The 18,120-nt window shown below is 45.1% G+C and overlaps 1 protein-coding gene across 5 annotated transcripts in view; it reads left to right on the top strand.

Annotated features, from left to right (window-relative positions):
* Window positions 1-18,120, top strand: part of arhgef9a (Cdc42 guanine nucleotide exchange factor (GEF) 9a) — a 270,953-nt gene that overhangs the window by 209,715 nt on the left and 43,118 nt on the right. For all 5 annotated transcript variants that reach the window (XM_055643574.1, XM_055643577.1, XM_055643576.1 and 2 more), the window contains one exon: window positions 8,847-9,090. In XM_055643574.1, the coding sequence (XP_055499549.1) occupies window positions 8,847-9,090 (244 nt within the window). The remainder of the gene's footprint in view (window positions 1-8,846; window positions 9,091-18,120) is intronic.

Genomic DNA, 18,120 nt, shown 5'->3' with positions numbered 1-18,120 from the left:
CGCCCCCGCTATGCTGTCTGCCTCTGTATCCCGCACTGATGCTTCTCTTTAAAATCAAGCCTTTCCTGACCATTCGTTGTAGCCTTGGCCAACAACCCCTCATTTTTCTTTATTTTGCTTTTATTTCCTGTGGGGATCCTGTTAACCAAATGTGTGTGATCACTGGATTGTACAGGAACGGACATAATGACAGCATCAGCCACAGCCAGCCTGCTTTCTTGATGATAAAGGATCTATCTATCTATCTATCTATCTATCTATTGATGGCACACATGTGGATATTGGATGAGGGAAGAGCCAAGCTTATCTGAGCTGCTGTGTGTGTGCATGGAAATAACCTGGCACGAAAATTACAAAGATAATTATAAAAACTTAGAAGAGCAGATTGACTTAGCGAGCTGCAGCAGTCATCAAAGATGCAGAATAGGCACTTGAGAGAGGAGAATATACTAACCCCTTATTCTCCTCTGTTAAATGCTCTCTCATACAGTGGAAATCTGTATAACTGAACATTCATAATCCATAGGAGCAAAATTAGGCCATTCGGCCCATTGAATCTACTTCGCCATTTAATCATGGCTGATCTATCTTTCCCTCTCAACCCTATTCTCCTGCCTTCTTCCTGTAACAGAGGGCAGTGGAGGCCAAATCATTGGATGGATTTAAGAGAGTGTTAGATAGAACTCTAGGGGCTAGTGGAGTCAAGGAATATGGGGAGAAGGCAGGCACGGGTTATTGATAGGGGACGATCAGCCATGATCACAATGAATGGCGGTGCTGGCAGGAAGGGCCAAATGGCCTCCTTCTGCACCTATTTTCTATGTTTCTATGTAACATTGAACTAAACAAGAACCTGTCAATCTCCGCCTTGAAAATATCCATTGACTTGGCCTCCGCAGCCTGTCTAATTCCACAGATTCACCACCCTTTGCAATCCACTTCACCTCCTTTCTAAAAGTACATCCTTTTATTGTGAGGCTGTGCCCTCTGGTCCCAGACTCTCCCAGTAGTGGAAACATTCACTAAAACACTCACTGTATCCAGGCCTTTCATTCATTTCAACGAGGTCCTCCCTTCATCTTTCTGGCACAATCAAAAGCTCCCCTTGCAGAGGAGGGGAAGTGATTGGCAAAATAGAAAGTAAAATGCATTTTGTGTTTTCAATGCTGCATTCATGGTAGATGCAGTACAGTATAATGTGAATAAATGTGAGGTTATCCACTTTGGTGGCAAAAACAGGAAAGTAGACTATTATCTGAATGGTGGCTGATTAGGAAAAGGGGAGATGCAACGAGACCTGGGTGTCATTGAAAGTAGGCATGCAGGTGCAGCAGGCAGTGAAGAAAGTGGATGGTATGTTAGCATTCATAGCAAAAGGATTTGAGTATAGGAACAGGGACGTTCTACTGCAGTTGTACAGGGTCTTGGTGAGACCACACCTGGAGTATTGCGAGTTTTGGTCTCCTAATCTGAGGAAAGAAATTCTTGCCATAGAGGGAGTAAAGAGAAGGTTCACCAGACTGATTCCTGGGATGGCAGGACTTTCATACGAAGAAAGACTGGATAGACTTGGCTTGTACTCGCTAGAATTTAGAAGATTGAGGGGGGGATCTTATAGAAACTTAGTTATACATCCAACTATGGGATGTCAGGACTTTCATACGAAGAAAGACTGGATAGACTAGGCTTGTACTCGCTAGAATTTAGGAGATTGAGGGGGAATCTTATAGAAATTTACAAAATTCTTAAGGGGTTGGACAGGCTAGATGCAGGAAGATTATTCCCGATGTTGGGGAAGTCCAGAACGGGGTCACAGTTTAAGGATAAGGGGGAAGTCTTTTAGGACCGAGATGAGAAAATATTTTTTTACACAGAGAGTGGTGAATCTCTGGAATTCTCTGCCACAGAAGGAAGTTGAGGCCAGTTCATTGGCTATATTTAAGAGGGAGTTAGATGTGGCCCTTGTGGCTAAAGGGATCAGGGGGTATGGAGAGAAGGCAGGTAGAGGATACTGAGTTGGATGATTAGCCATGATCAAATTGAATGGCGGTGCAGGCTCGAAGGGCCGAATGGCCTACTCCTGCACCCATTTTCTATGTTTCTATGTTTCATAGTAAAACACAATTTAGAAACCCAGTATGGGTTTTCCCACATATAACAAGTTTATCAACTTTAACTGTTTAATAGCCACATGGGAACGGATCTATGATCACAGTTCGGTTCTATTATTTGTAGCGATTGCAGGAAAATGTGCTCTGCCCGAGATTGAGTCTGAACTGTTGCTCCTAATCAGATCTTGGAACTACCAGGGAACAGCTTTGATAGCCTCCAGCGGGATTTCAATTTTGACTAAATTGGTCTGAATTAAGTTAGTTTGCCAGAAATTGTTACTCGTTTACACTGCTTGATGGTTATGGTTATAAAGGGGCCCAGAGACCTGGGTTAAGGAACAATGCGTGTATAAAAAGCCCAGCGCAATCTTTAAGACACTCAAAGAATAATTTTACTCAATTCCACCAGAAGGCAATGCTCTACTGTTTGGATAAACCATTTATTATTTAGATTTTAATTAGATTTTAGATTTTAGGGTGACACGGTGGCGCAGCGGTAGAGTTCCGCCTTACAGCGCCAGAGATCCAAGTTCAATCCTGACTACAGGTGTTGTCTGTACGGAGTTTATGCGTTCTCCCCGCAACCTGCGTGGGTTTTCTCCAAGATCTTCAGTTTCCTCCCACACTCCAAAGGCTTCCAGGTTTGTAGGTTAATTGGCTTGTATAAATGTAAAATTGTCCCTGGTGTGTGTAGGGTAGGGTTAATGGGGATCACAGCTCGGTGCGGACTCGGTGGGCCGAAGGGCCTGTTTCCACGCTGTATCTCTAAACTAAACTAAACCTTACGAGTGAACCTGCGGGCTTTTAACACAGCTGGACACTTTATGTCAACCCATTGTCCTGCATTGATGACTTCATCTCTATCTATACAGCTGCTGCCTGACCTGCTGTACATTTTCACCATTTTGTTTTCATTTTAGATTTCCAGCATCTGCATGGTTTATTTTGCCAACATCTTATATATATGTATATATAATTTAGTCTTGTGCTCCATTTCCTTACTCATAAAATCCTAAATGTTGAGGATTTTTAAAATTATGATGCACCTATACTCTCAGTGAATTATATATGAATGCCTAGTTCTTTATTTATTCTCATTCTTCAGTGTTTTTTCAATAAGCATATGGTTCCACTCTTTGTTTCTTCCTTCTGAAAATGTACCATCTCACACTTAAGCATATTAACTTCCCTCTGCCATCTGTCTGCCCATCTCACTGATCATGTCTTCTTGAAGATTTTTGCTTCTTAGTCTTTCCTCCTTGGTATGTTCAGTACCTTTTATCCTGTGCCGTCTGTATCCAAGCACAGTACATCTGTCCTAATCACATCCTTTTGCCCATCAGTAAATAATTAAGTATTTTGAAACTTGGTTGGCACCATGATGGCACGGTGGTGAAATGGTACAGCGCCAGAGACCCGGGTGCGATCCTGACAACGGGTGCCTGCCTGTACGGAGTTTGTATGTTCTCCCCGTGTCCTGCGAGGGTTTTCTCTTCGTTTCTTCGCTTCGTTTCCTCTCACACGCCAATGACGTACAGGTTTATAGGTTAATTGGCTTAGTATCAAAGGAAAATATATTGTCCATAGTGTGTGTTGGGAGGTGTTAATGGCTTACTATCTAAATGGCGTCAAGTTGGGAAAAGGGGAAGTATAATGGGATCTGGGGGTCCTTGTACATCAGTCTATGAAAGTAAGCATGCAGGTACAGCAGGCAGTGAAGAAAGCAAATGGCATGTTGGCCGTTATAACAAGAGGAATCGAGTATAGGAGCAAAGAGGTCCTTCTGCAGTTGTACAGAGCCCTAGTGAGACCAAACCTGGAGTTGTGTGTGTGTGTGTGTGTGTGTGTGTGTGTGTGTGTGTGTGTGTGTGTGTGTGCGCGTGTGCGTGTGCGTGTGCGTGTGTGCGTGTGCGTGTGCGTGTGCGTGCGTGTGTGTGTGTGTGTGTGTGTGTGTGTGTGTGTGTGTGTGCTCCACTCTGACTGTATAAGACATTTAGAATATTGTGTTCCGTTCTGGGCACCATGTTTAAGGATAGATATTGTCAAGCTTGAAAGAGTACAGAAAAGATTTACGAGGATGTTGCCAGGTCTAGAGGGTGTGAGCTATAGGGAGAGGTTGAGTAGGCTGGGTTCCTTGGAGCGCAGGAGGATGAGGGGTGTAATTCCTTGGAGCGCAGGAGGATGCGGGGTTATCTTATAGAGGTGTAGAAGATCGTGAGAGGAATAGATCGGGTAGATGTATAGAGTCTCTTGCCCAGAGTAGGGGAATTGAGGACCAGAGGACATAGGTTCAAGGTGAAGGGGAAAAGATTTAATAGGAATCTGAGGTGTAACTTTTTCCCATAAAGAGTGGTGGGTGTATGGAACAAGCTGTCAGAGGAGGAAGTTGAGGCTGGGACTATCCCAAAATCTAAGAAAAGGTTAGACAGGTACATGGATAGGACAGGTTTGGAGGGATATGGACCAAGGGCAGGCAGGTTGAACTAGTGTAGCTGGGACATGTTGGCCGGTGTGGGCAAGTTGGGCTGAAGGGCCTGTTTCCACACAACATCACTCTATAACTATAAAAATAATACCAAAGGAAAGGCAGCTTTAAATATTCTGTGCATTTGATATTTTTGTGTGTGTTAGATCTTGCTTTTGTGGCATCCATAGGGACATTCTGAACTCTTTACGTGATTGTGATTACTATCTAATCAAAGCAGTGATACTGAATTTGTGATCAAAGGTGAGTTTCTCTCTCCTGCTGTAAGAGGAGCGTGAAGTGGATAATAGCAGCAGAATGCTGAAAGCACGGCCATCATTTCATGCCCATGTTCACTCGTTAGCCATTTTTTAGTGTGGTATTGGAATATTCCCACAAGATACGACCCAGTAGTCTCTGGTCAGAGAAAATTGGGTCAAAAAGATAAGAAATGCTCTTTCTTTACCCTGACTTGATGAACTAAAGTTTCAAGGCACCACCTGACCAGAACTGTGAGCCATACAAACCATAAGGTGACATGTTTCAGTTTAGTTTAGTTTAATTTAGAGATATAGCGTGGAAACAGGCCCTTCGGCCCACCAAGTCTGTGCCGATCATTGATCACCTGTTCACACTGCTTCCATCTTATCCCACTTTCTCATCCGCTCCCTCCACACTTGCGGCAATTTACAGAGACCAATTAATCTACACACCCACGCGTCTTTGGGATGGGCGAGGAAAGCGGAGCATCCGGAGGGAACCCACTAACTAGGAATCACAGGGAGAATGCATGCAAACTCCACACAGACAGCGTTCGAGGTCAGGATCGAAATCGGGTCTCTGGAGTAGTGAGGCAGCAGCTCTACCCGCTGCGCCATGGCTCCACATGCATTGCATGTTTTAAGTATTTGATTTCCGTATGAATGGAGGCTAAAAGAAGGGTCTCATGTTTAAACCAATTGCTAAAGTTCATATGAGAAGATTATTGGTTGCAGGCCACAGTAGAATCAATAACTTTAGGGAAACTTTTGGGAATAATAGATCTACGTTATACTTCATTTGAGTGCATCTTTCCATTAACAAGTGAAGGGGAGTTTGACTGTACTTTTCGTGGTAGAGTCTTGGATATTGCAAGCGATTAATTATTAGTGATTGGTTAACATATTGGCTGCAGTGCTCATCTACAAGAGTCACTGAATGCAGGATTCTTCACCAGCACCTCCCTCTCTCTCTATCCCTCAAAAGAGACAAGGCAGCAGATGCTTAACAAGATCACCATCTCCATGTAGACTCAAGAAACTGCAGATGCTGGAATTTTGAGCAAAATATAGAGTGTGGTAGGAATTCAACACTGCCGCCCGAGTCTCGATGGGCCGAATGTACCTACTTCTGCTCCTGTGACTTGTGAACGTATGAATTTTAATTGGCACGTGAATATTCAGGGAATGAAGGGGTATGGAATCACGTGCAGGCAGAGGAGAGCAGTTTAACTCTGCATCACGTTCAGCACAGGCAGGGTGGGCTGAAGGGCCTGTTCCTGTGCTGTTCTATGCTCTATGCACCAGGAGATGGAAGATTTTGCAGCAAGCTTGGAAGGGATCGTGATTTTCTATCAGTCTGAAATCAATAGTGCCAACCTCAAAATTGGGTGGCATTTGCAACTGCTTTGCAAACAATTTTCTGTTAGATCATTACTGCTGCCAAGTCTTAAAAGCACAAGCTTGTAACCAGTCTTTATTTTCTCTCTTGCCCTTTACCCCTTTGGTACATACCTTAAAATTATTCATTCTCAATTTGTATCATTAGTGACAAAGTGGCAGTGAGCCTTTTACACGGTGGTGATTCAGTGTAAATAAATGGCATGGTAGAATCTTCAGTGGCAATTAGAAGTCAATATGGTGAAACAGGACTGAGGTTTTGTGCTAAAATTAAAGATCTCCATTCATGGTGAATCACTTGGGCTTAATAAAAAAAAATGTCAGGGCAGATTTATAGGCAAGATACAGGTTTTTAAACTGAATTAAAACTCTTTTTAGAATGGAGGTGAGGAGGAACTTCCTTAGCCAAAGGGTGGTGAATCTCTGGATTTCATTGCCACAGACAGCTGTGGAAGGCATTTTATCGCGATTAAAGCAGGGCGGCACAGTGACTCAGCGATAGAGTTGCTGCCTTACAGCGCAAGAGACCCTCGATCGATTTTGGCTATGGGTGCTGTCTGTACGGAGTTTGTATTTTCTCCCTGTGACCATGTGGGCTTTCTCTGGGTGCTCCGGTTTCCTCCCAAACATCCCAAAGACGTACAAGTTTGTAGGGTTAATGAGCCTCTGTAAATTCTCCCTAGTGTGTAGGATAGTGCTAATGTACGAGGTGATTGCTGGTCGGCGCGGACTCGGTGGGCCGAAGGGCCTGTTTCCACACATTGTATCTCTAATCTAAACATAACGAAAATATTTTTCACACAGAGAGTGGTGAATTTGTGGAATTCTCTCCCGCAGAAGGTAGTTGAGGCCAGTTCATTGGCTATATTTAAGAGGGAGTTAGATGTGGCCCTTGTGGCAAAAGGGATCAGGGGGTATGGAGAAGAGGCAGGTACAGGATACTGAGTTGGATGATCAGCCATGATCATATTCAAAGGGCCGAATGGCCTACTCCTGCACCTATTTTCTATGTTTCTATGTTTCTATGTTTCTAAACAGAGATTGAGAGGTTCTTGATTAGTGAGGGAGCCAAAGGTCACTGGGAGAAGGCAGGAGAATGGGGTTAAGAGGGTTAAAAACAGATCAGCCATGATCGAATAACAGAACAGACTTGATGGACCGATTGGCCTCATTCAGCTCCTGTGTCTTATGGACTTTTTAATGCTTGTCTGAAGAAGGATCCCGGCCCGAAATGCCACCTATTCATATTCACCAGAGATGCTGCCTGACCCAACTGAGTTACTCCAGCATTTTGTGTTTGCAAACTCTTAACATTCCATTATTGGATTTGAGCATATTTTTGCTAATATAGGCTAATGTTCATTATTGTCACATGTGTACTGAGGTACAGCGAAAAGCTCTTATTTGTGTTCTATCCAATCAAATCAAATGAAATACCACTGATAAATACGATCAAATCAAACGTAAGTACTAAAAGGTAAAGGGAAAGATACCAGACTGCAGAATAGATTGTAGCATAACAGTTCCAGAGAAAATGTTCAATGTCTGCAATAAGGTAGGTTGGAGGATCAGAACTGAACCCTAGGCTTATGGAGGGACCATTCAGAAGTCTGATCACAGAGGGGAAGAAGCTGTTCCTGAGTTTAGTGATGCATAGTTTCAAGCTTATGTATCATCTGTCAATGTATTGGTCCAGATTTCTGGATGACATATAGAGGGACATTGAAACATCACTACTGTATTCCTGTAGGTTGTGTTGTATGTTATAGAGTCATAGAGTCATACAGCACGGAAACAGCCCCTTGGAGCTAACTTGCCCATGGCGACCAACATGCCCCATCTCCACTCATCCCACCTGACTGCATTTGGCCTATAACCCTCTAAAACTACCTAAATGTTTCTTACATGTTGGGACAGTACCTGCCTCAACTACCTCCTCCGGCAGCTCATTCCACATACCCACCACACTTTGTGTAAAAAAGTTACCCCTCGGATTCCTATTAAATCTTTTCCCCCTCACCTTAAACGTATGTCCCATGGTTCTTGATTTCCGCTACTCTGGGCTAAGGACTCTGTACATTTACCTAATCTATTCTTCTCATGACTTTGTACACCTCTACAAGAACACCCCTCATCCTCCTCTGCTCCAAGGAATAAAGTCATAGCCTGCTCAACCTCTCCTATAGCTCGGGCCCTTGAGTCCTGGGAACATCCTTGTAAATCTTCTCTGCACCCTTTCCAGCTTGACAATATCTTGCCTATAAAATGGTGACCACAGCTGAACACAATGCCATCAATGTGGCCTCATCAACGTCTGAAATAACTGCAACATGACCTTCCAATTTCTATACTCAATGTTTGCTTCGTCACTTCAATTACAAGGAAAAGCAAAACATTTGGTGTGACCAGACATCTTGCAGGGAATACCATCAATGTCTACATTGCATGATATGATGCTGTGTAGCTGTATACACAAAATATCAGTAGTAATGAACCAAATGGTTACTGAACCATTTACAATAGAAACCATGGTTCCCAACTTGCATCAATGTTTTTTCCAGCAGTGTGGTATGTTTCTGTTCTAAAACCTGCTTCTGAATTTCTTTCCTCAAGGATTTGATACGACGGGACATTCTTTACTACAAATGCAGAATTGACATGGACAAGTATGAAATGAAAGACGTCGGTGATGGAAGAGATGATGAATTTAATGTTAATGCCAAGAATGCCTTCAAACTAAAGAACAAGGAGACAGAGGAAGTGCACTTATTCTGTGTGAAGAAGCCGGAGGAAAAGCAAAGATGGATGCGGGCACTACATGAGGAGAGGAGAATGGTTCAAGAAGATGAAAAAATAGGCAAGATCATTTGTTCTTTCTTCACCTACCAAAATAAATTGTGCTTGAAAATGCCATATTTGTTGTAATAATAGATGTTGAGCCACATACTTTAACAGAATTGTGCTGAGCAGTCCTGTTATCACACAGATGGGCATCAGTGAAGTAAATGGAGGTACTTGGATAATGAAGAATAGATTAATTCTTTTGTAACGGCTGCTCTATGCAAAAGGGTTTAGCTCTAGATTTGCTTAGTAAGTATTTTACAGCCTGAAGATGGGCCTCAACATGAAAGGTCATCTATCCATGTTCTCCAGAGATTGTGCCTGATCTGCTGAGTTAGTTTAGTTTAATTTAGTTTATTGCCACGTGTACCGAGGTACAGTGAAAAGCTTTTTGTTGCGTGCTAATCATTCAGCGGAAAGACAATACATGATTATAATCGAGCCATCTACAATGCACAGATACATGGTAAAGGGAATAGTGTTTAGTGTAAGATAAAGTCCAGTAAAGTTTGATTAGAGATAGTCCGAGGGTCTCCAATGAGGTAGATAGTAGGTCAGAACCGCTCTCTAGTTGTTGATAGAATGGTTCAGTTGCCTGTTCAGATAACAGCTGGGGAGAACCTGTCCCTGAATCTGGAGGTGTGCATTTTCACAATTCTGTACCACTTGCCTGATGGGAGAGGGGAGAAAAGAGAGTGAACGGGGTGAGGCTCATCTTTGCTTATGCTGGTGGCCTTGCCAAGACAGCATGAAGTGTAAATGGAGTCAATTAAATTGAGGTTGGTTTTTGATGGTCTGGGCTGCGTCCACAATTTGCTGCAATTTCTTGCCGTCTTGGATGGAGCTGTTCCAAACCACTCTGTGATGCATCCCGATAAAACGCTTTCTACGGCGCATCTGTAGAAGTTGGTGAGAGTTGTTGGGGACTTGCCGAACTTCCTCAGCCCTCAGAGGAAGTAGAGGTATTGGTATGGTTTCTAAGCCATTACTCCAGCACTTGATGTCTTTTAAAATGTTTTTAGGTTGACAGAGGAAGGGCTCGAAACTTATACAGATAGACACAAAAAGCTGGAGTAACTTAGCGGGACAGGCAGCACCTCTGGAGATGAGGAATGGGTGAGGTTTTGGGTCCCAACCCTTCAATGAGATTCATATCACTGGGCCGTAAACTGCCCAACCAAAAAAATGAGATGCTATTCCTCCAATTTGCGTTTTGCCTCACTCTGACCATGGAGGAGACCCAGGACAGAAAGTTCAGTGTGTGGGAATGGGAAGGGGAATGGGAAGGGGAATTAAAGTGTTTAGCAACCGGGAGATCAGGTAGGTTCAGGCGGACTGAGCAAAGGTGTTCAGCAAAAGGATCGCTCAGTCTACCTTTGGTGTCGCCGATGTATATGAGTCCACATCTTGAACAACGGATACAGCAGATGAGGTTCCAAGTTGCTTTCTCCTCTTTTTGAGTTATCATAAGCCTGATTGAGGTGTGGCACTGGCACAGCTGCTGCCTCACAACATCAGCCACTTGGGCTCTATCCTGACTTCAGATGCTGTCTGTGTGCAGGTTCTCCCTGTGGCTGCATAGTTTTCTTCCAGCTCCTTTAATTTCCTTCCACATTCCAAATACATATTTGTTGGTAGATCAGTGGCCCTGTGTAAATTAGGGTGGCACCATCACACAGTGGTAGAGTTGCTGCCTTACAGCGCCAGAGACCCGGGTTTGATCCTGACTCCGGGTGCTGTCTCTACGGAGTCTCCCCGTGACCGTGTGGGTTTTCTCCGGGAGCTCCGTGTTCCTCCCACATTCCAAAGGCGTGCAGGCCTGTGGGTTAATTGGCTCCGGTAAAAATTGTGAATTGGCAATAGTGTGTAGGATACATGGTGCTAGTGTACGGGGATCGCTGGTCAGCGCAGACTCCGTGGGCTGGCGGGCCTGTTTCTGTGCTGTGTCTCGAAACTAAACTTAAAGAAACTCGTATACAAGTTCAATTCGAGTTTAATTTAAACAAGGGGACATGAATTCAAACAAGGGGACATGACGAGAATTAAGGGACAGAAGTTTAGGGGTAACATGAGGGGGAACGTCTTTACTCAGAGAGTGGTTGCTGTGTGGAATGAGCTTCCAGTGAAGGTGGTGGAGGCAGGTTTGTTTTTATCATTTAAAAATAAATTGGATAGTTATATGGACGGGAAAGGAATGGAGGGTTATGGTCTGAACGCAGGTATATGGGACTAGGGGAGAATACGTGTTCGGCACGGACTAGAAGGGTCGAGATGGCCTGTTTACGTGCTGTAATTGTTATATGGTTATATTATATGGTTATAAGTGACCGGAAAAATCTGAGGGAAGTTGATGGGGATGTGACATGGGATTAATGTAGATACATGGTCAGAGCATATTTTGTGGGCTGAAGGCCCTACTTCTATATTTAAGAGGGAGTGAGATGTGGCCCTTGCGGCTAAAGGGATAAGGGGGTATGGAGAGAAGGCAGGTACAGGATACTGAGTTGGATGATCAGCCATGGTCATATTGAATGGCAGTGCAGGCTCGAAGGGCCGAATGGCCTACTCCTGCACCTATTTTCTATGTTTCTATGTTTCTATGACCTATGAGTAGTTCATAGGAAGATGCTGTTTACCTTTACAATCAGTAAAGCCAACTCAAGATGGATATGAATGTTCCTGGAAAACTTCTTCTTCTTCTTGCGTATGGCGTGCACAGTCTAAAGTTGTAGGACAACTCGTCCTATTTGATCTTATTTGATTGTGCATGCCAGGTTGATTGCATTCATTGAAACAGGGCGGACCACGTGAAGGTTGCAATCTCCCACTCCCAGGAAAAGTAAAATAGGCCATAATTCTGATATTGTGCCCAGTTCTGATCACCTAACTTCGGGAAAAAAATAATGGTCCTACAGAGGACTCAAAGGTTAACTGTAATGTTTCCATGATGGGGGATTTCTATTATGAGATTGGGCAGGCCAAGAAAGGGTTGTTCTCCTGAGAAACAGGTAATTGAGAGGAGATTTACAAGCTTGCTAGCATTTATATCAAGAGGACTGGAATACAAACACAATGATGTAATTCTGAGGCTCTATAAGGCGTTGGTCAGGCAGTATTTAGAGTACCGTGAGAAAATTTGGGTCCCATTTCTGAAGAAGGATGTGCTGGCTCTGGAGAGGGTCCAGAGGAGGCTTACTAGAATGATTCCAGGAATGAGTGGGTTAGCATATGATTAGCGTGTGGCAGCATTGGGCCTGTACTCGCTGGAGTTTAGAAGGTTGAGAATAATGAAAGGCAGAGATAGAGTGAATGTGGAAAGGATGCTTCCACTGGTGAGAGAGTCGAGGACCAGAGGTCATAGCATCAGAATTAAAGGGCACTTTTTCAGAAAGGAAGTGAGGAGGAACTTCTTTAGTCTGAGGGTAGATAATCTGTGGAACTCATTGACACAGAGGGCTGTGGACATTTTTAAGGCAGAGATAGAAAAATTCTTGATTAGAACAGGTGTCAAGGGTTACGGGGAGAAGGCAGGAAAATGGAATTAGGAGGCAGAGATCAGCCATGATTGAATGGTGGAGTGGACTCGATGGGCCGAATGGCCTAATTCTATGACTTGTGAACGTGATTTTGGCTGGTTTAGATTGGATAAATAGAGAGAAGCTGTTGACATTGGCAGATGGATCAAGGACAAGGAAAGAAGATTTAAAGTTTTGATTTACAAAAGAAAACCAAGATGGAGGTGGTGAAAATGTGTTTTGGTTTTCAGCGAGCTGTTATGATCTAGAATTCATCATCTCTAGCAGCGGTGGAAACAAAATTAATTAATGTCTTCCAAAGGAAATTGGATAGCTTCTGGGAAAAGAACAGACTCATAAACTGCTGTGATCACTCTGCTGGGAACAGGAATAGATTCACTGGACCAGATGACCTCCTCCTGTGGCATATCAATTTTATAATTTCCCAATTCACTGAATGATTAATGAATGGGTATTGTACATCAAAATTTTAAAGAAAGACTTTGAAATTATTTGGCTGCTTCAATGGAATAATGACATTCCAATCTAATATATAGATAGAAGCAAAGTGCTGGAGTAACTCAGCGGGATGGGCAGCACCTCTGGAGAGTAGGAATGGGGTGACATTTTGGGGAGAGACCCTTCATCAGGCCGAAACGTCACCCATTCCTTTTCCCCAGGGATGTTGCCTCTTCTGCTGAGTTACTCCAGCATTTTGTGTTGGTGTAAACCAGCATCTGCAGTTCCTTCCCACTCACTAATATACAGATGGATTGTCAGATCTAATGAGCTAGTTGGGGATGTTATACAGGGAATGAGTGATACTCACAGGTTGAAAGTACCCAGTCCAAAGATTATCTAACAATGGATCAATATTGCTCCAAACCAGAATTTGCCCACAACCACAATTTTGCCATTTACTCCACCCATTTTCTAAACAAACTTCCTTCACTTGTATTCACCTATCACTTGTAGAAACAAGGAACTGCAGATGCTGGTTTGTAGCAAAAATTGATAAAAGTGCTGGCGTAAGTCAAGATTCAAGATTTAAGATTCAAGATTCAATTTATTTGTCATTTGGACCCCTTGAGGTCCAAACGAAATGCCGTTTCTGCAGCCATACATTACAAACAAATAGACCCAAGACACAACATAATTTACACAAACATCCATCACATCGCTGTGATGGAAGGTCAAAAAAAACGTATCTCTCCACTGCACTCTCCCCCCCCCCCCCCCCCCCCCCCCGATGTCAGAGTCAAAGTCAAAGCCCCCGGCTGGCGATGGCGATTGTCCCGCGGCCATTAAAGCCACGCCGGGTGGTGCAAGGTCGCACACCGGGTTCTTGATGTTAGAGCCCCCGGCGTGCGCTCGCAGAGTCCCGCGGCCATTCCAAGCCACGTGGGGCGGTGCTGGAAGGCCCCGCTCCAGGAGCTCTTCGACCTCGCAACTCGGGCGGGAGAAGTCGCCGTTGCGGGAGCCCTGAAAAGTGGTCTCCCTCCAGTGACCCGCGGGCTCCCAGTGCCGCCGTCCGCCAGACCCGCAGTTGCAGCCTCCGAATCTCCGGAGGTCGGGCCGCAGCAGCAGCAGCGCTCCACCACCGCTCCACCTGCTCCGGACTCGGCCAGCTCCGCGACGGTGAGGTGAGTCGTCGGCACCATAGCCCCCGGTCTTCTCCTGTTGGAGGCCGCTCCTCACTGCAGCCCCAACGACAACGGAGACCCGACAAAGAAAAGGTCGGGTCTCCCGTGCAGGGAGAGATTTAAAAGTTACCCCCTGCCTCCCCCCCCCCACCCCCACCCCCCCACACACACACCCCAACAAAAAATAACAAAAACTACACAAAAACATAGACAAAAAATAATAAAAATGCAGACGGGCTGCAGAGGCCGCTGCTGACGAGAGTCGCGCCGCCTACCGGGATCAGGTCCGTCAGCGGGTCAGGCAACATCTCTGGAGGAAAGGGATGGTGACGTTTCGAAACGGGACCCTTCTTCAGACCGATAGTTCAGGTTGGGACCCTTCTGCAGACTAACGTTTCGGGTCAGGACTCTTCTTCAATCTGAAAGAAATGTAACCCATTCGTTTTCTCCAGAGATTCTGGCTGACTCGCTGAGTTACTCCAACCGTTGTGTCCATCTTCACCTATCACTTGCTACACAAAACTGCTGGAGAAACTCAGTGGGTGCAGGAGCATCTATGGAGCAAAGGAAATAGGCGACGTTTCGGGCCAAAACCCTTCTTCAGTTGGGTGCAGGGCTTCTATGGAGACCAAAGGAAATAATATAATATAATAATAATAATACTATTTATTTTATAGCACTTCAAACAAAACCATTAATTGAACCAAAGACAGATGGGGGGTGGGGGGGGGGGGGGTGGGGGGGGGGGGGGGGGGGGGGGGGGGGGGGGGGGGGGGGGGGGGGGGGAGAAGAAAGGAAATAGGAGGAGAAGGAGCCCGAGGGCTGCGTGAGAGATAGGAAGGGGAGGAGACAGCAAGGGCTAACAAAATTGGGAGAATTCAATGTTCATGCACCCAGGATGCAGACTCCCCAAGCGGAATATGGGGTGCTGTTCCTCCAATTTCCGGTGTTGCTCACTCTGGCCATGGAAGAGACCCAGGACAGAGAGGTCGGATACGGAATGGGAGGGGGAGTTGAAGTGCTGAGCCACCGGGAGGTCAGGTTGGTTAATGCGGACTGAGCGGAGGTGTTCGGCGAAACGATCGCCAAGCCTCCGCTTGGTCTCACCAATGTAGATCAGCTGACATCTAGAGCAGCAGATGCAATAGATGAGGTTGGAGGAGATGCAGGTGAACCTCTGTCGCACCTGGAACGACTGCTTGGGTCCTTGAATGGAGTCGAGGGGGGAGGTAAAGCGACAAGTGGAGCATCTCTTGCGGTTGCAAGGGAAAGCGTGGGGAGGGGGTGGTATGGGAGGGAAGGGAAGAATTGACAAGGGAGTTACGGAGGGAGCGGTCTTTGCGGAAGGCAGACGCACTTGCCTGGCTTTTCCCGTCCCATCTTTCTTTTCCAGCTTCCCGCTCCTTCTGCAACCAGTCTGAAGAAGGGGCCCAAACGGAAATGTCGCCTGTTTATTCCCTCCACAGATGCTGTCAGATCCTCCAAACATTTTGTGTTCTTTATTCCCACAACTGAGTGCCTAATCTAATTCTTAGAGGCATTGGTTGTGGTAGCATTAGTAGGTCTGAGCCTCAGAAAGTGTTCTGGTTTCATTTGAACACATCCATAGGATCATCCTCTTCGTGAAGTAGAGCACCAACAACATGATGGCAGAGATACACCAACTCCAAAACCAACCCCCTCCCCTTTCATAAGTTCATGAGACATAGGAGCAGAATCAGGTCATTCGGCCCATCGATCTACTCCTCCACTCAACCATGGGTGATGTACCTTTCCCTCTCAACCCCATCCTCCTGCCTTCGCCCCATAACCCTTGACACCCGTACTAATCAAGAATCTGTCAATCTCCGCCTTAATAATACCCAATGACTTGGCCTCCACCGCCGTCTGTGGCAATGAATTCCACAGATCCACCACCATCTGACTAAAGAAATTCCTCCTTATCTCCATTTTGAAGAGACGTCCTTTTATTTTGTGGTTGTACCCTCTGGTCCTAGACTGTCTCACTAGTGGGAACATCCTCTCTGCATCCACTCTATCCAGCCTTTTCACCTTTCACCAGGCTCTTTCTGCCACACATTTCATGCCCCATCCTTGGCACAACCTGCGAGTCACACAATGACGTGACAGCTACTTGGTGACCTTCAGGAGTTGAGTTGGATGCAAGGCATCCTCAATCCCAAGGGTGTTGGGAGTGAGGGGAGGAGAAGAAAAGCAAAAGGTTAAATTCAACACCTCAGATTTTTTACGTTTGATTGAATTATTCACGCACAGCAAACGAGTCCGAAAAATAGTTTTTTTTTTTCTAATTGAAAGATCCAATTTAGATATAATTTGGATGAAACTTTTTCGTATTTAAAGATCTATTTTAGATATAATGTGGATGAAAATTTTACTCAAATACATATGGGCGGCAAAGTGGTGCAGCGGTAGAGTTGCTGCCACCCAACGCCAGAGACCCAGGTTCGATCCTAACTACGGGTACGGAGTCTGTGTGTTCTACCCGTAACTCGCGTGGATTTTCTCCAGGTTTTCCAGCCACATTCCAAAGACGTACAGATTTGTAGGTTAATTGGCTTGGTGAAATTATAAATTGTCCCTAGCGTGGGTAGGATAATGTTAGTGTATAGACCCGGTGGGCCGAAGGGCCAGTTTCTGCGCTGTATCTGCTCTCACTAAACATAAACAAAATTAAATCGGCTTCTGAAAATTGTCCTTAGTGTGTAGGATAGTACTGGTGTACGGGTATTCGCTTGTCGGCATAGACTCAGTGGGCCGAAGGGCCTGTTTCCATTCTGTATCTCTAAACTAATGAACTAAACTAAACTAAAGTAGTTCAAGATAACATGCCTAATTTTCTGAAGCTGATATCAGTAGGCGTTGTAAATGCTGCACACAAGAATGAGGTTAACACCAATTATATATTCATGGCAATTCTTGGCCTTGGTTAGAGGCCTTGCTGGGATCGTCACACAATGAGTAGGAGGGTATTATGGCATTCCACAGCAGATATTTTATGGAATGAGATTTCTGACTAATAAATAATCTTCTTAGCTTGAACATTTTGGCTGATAAATGGAACATCAGCATTCAATAGGGCGGTCACGGTGGCGCAGCGGTAGAGTTGCTGCCTTACAGCGAATACAGCGCCGGAGACCCGGGTTTGATCCCGACTACGGGTGCTGTACGTTCTCCCCGTGATCTTCGTTCTCCCCTTGACCTCGTTCTCTGAGATCTTTGGTTTTCTACCACACGCCAAAGACGTGCAGGTTTGCAGGTTTGCAGGTTAATTGGTAAATGTAAAAATTGTCCCTAGTGGGTGTAGGATGGAGTTAATGTGCAGGAATCGCTGGTCAGCGCGGACCCGGTGGGCCGAAGGGCCTGTTTCCGCGCTGTATCTCTAAAACTAAACTAAACCTGAACTTGTGCTTCATGGATGCCAGAGTGGTGAACGTGCGGCTTTAGAAATGAAGAAGGGAGAGTATGAAGATTGACACAAAAAGCTAAAATAACTCAGTGGGTCAGGCAGCATCACTGGAGAGAAGGAATAGGTGTCGAGACTCTTCTTTGGACTGAGAGTCAGAGGAGAGGTAAACGAGAGCTATAGAAGGTACATAGAACAAATGAATGAAAGATATATGCAGGAAGATTGTTCCCGATGTTGGGGAAGTCCAGAACAAGGGGTCACAGTTTAATGATAAAGGGGAAATCTTTTAGGACTGAGATGAGAACAATATTTTTTACACAGAGAGTGGTGAATCTCTGGAATTCTCTGCCACAGAATGTAGTCGAGGCCAGTTCATTGGCTATATTTAAGAGGGAGTTAGATGTGGCCCTTGTGGCTAAAGGGATCAGGGGGTGTGGAGAGAAGGCAGGTACAGGATACTG

This window comes from Leucoraja erinacea, chromosome 12, assembly GCF_028641065.1.
Source record: "Leucoraja erinacea ecotype New England chromosome 12, Leri_hhj_1, whole genome shotgun sequence".
Taxonomy (NCBI): Eukaryota; Metazoa; Chordata; class Chondrichthyes; order Rajiformes; family Rajidae; genus Leucoraja; species Leucoraja erinaceus.
The sequence above is the reverse complement of the archived record's forward strand: the minus strand, read 5'-3'. Positions and strand labels throughout refer to the sequence as shown.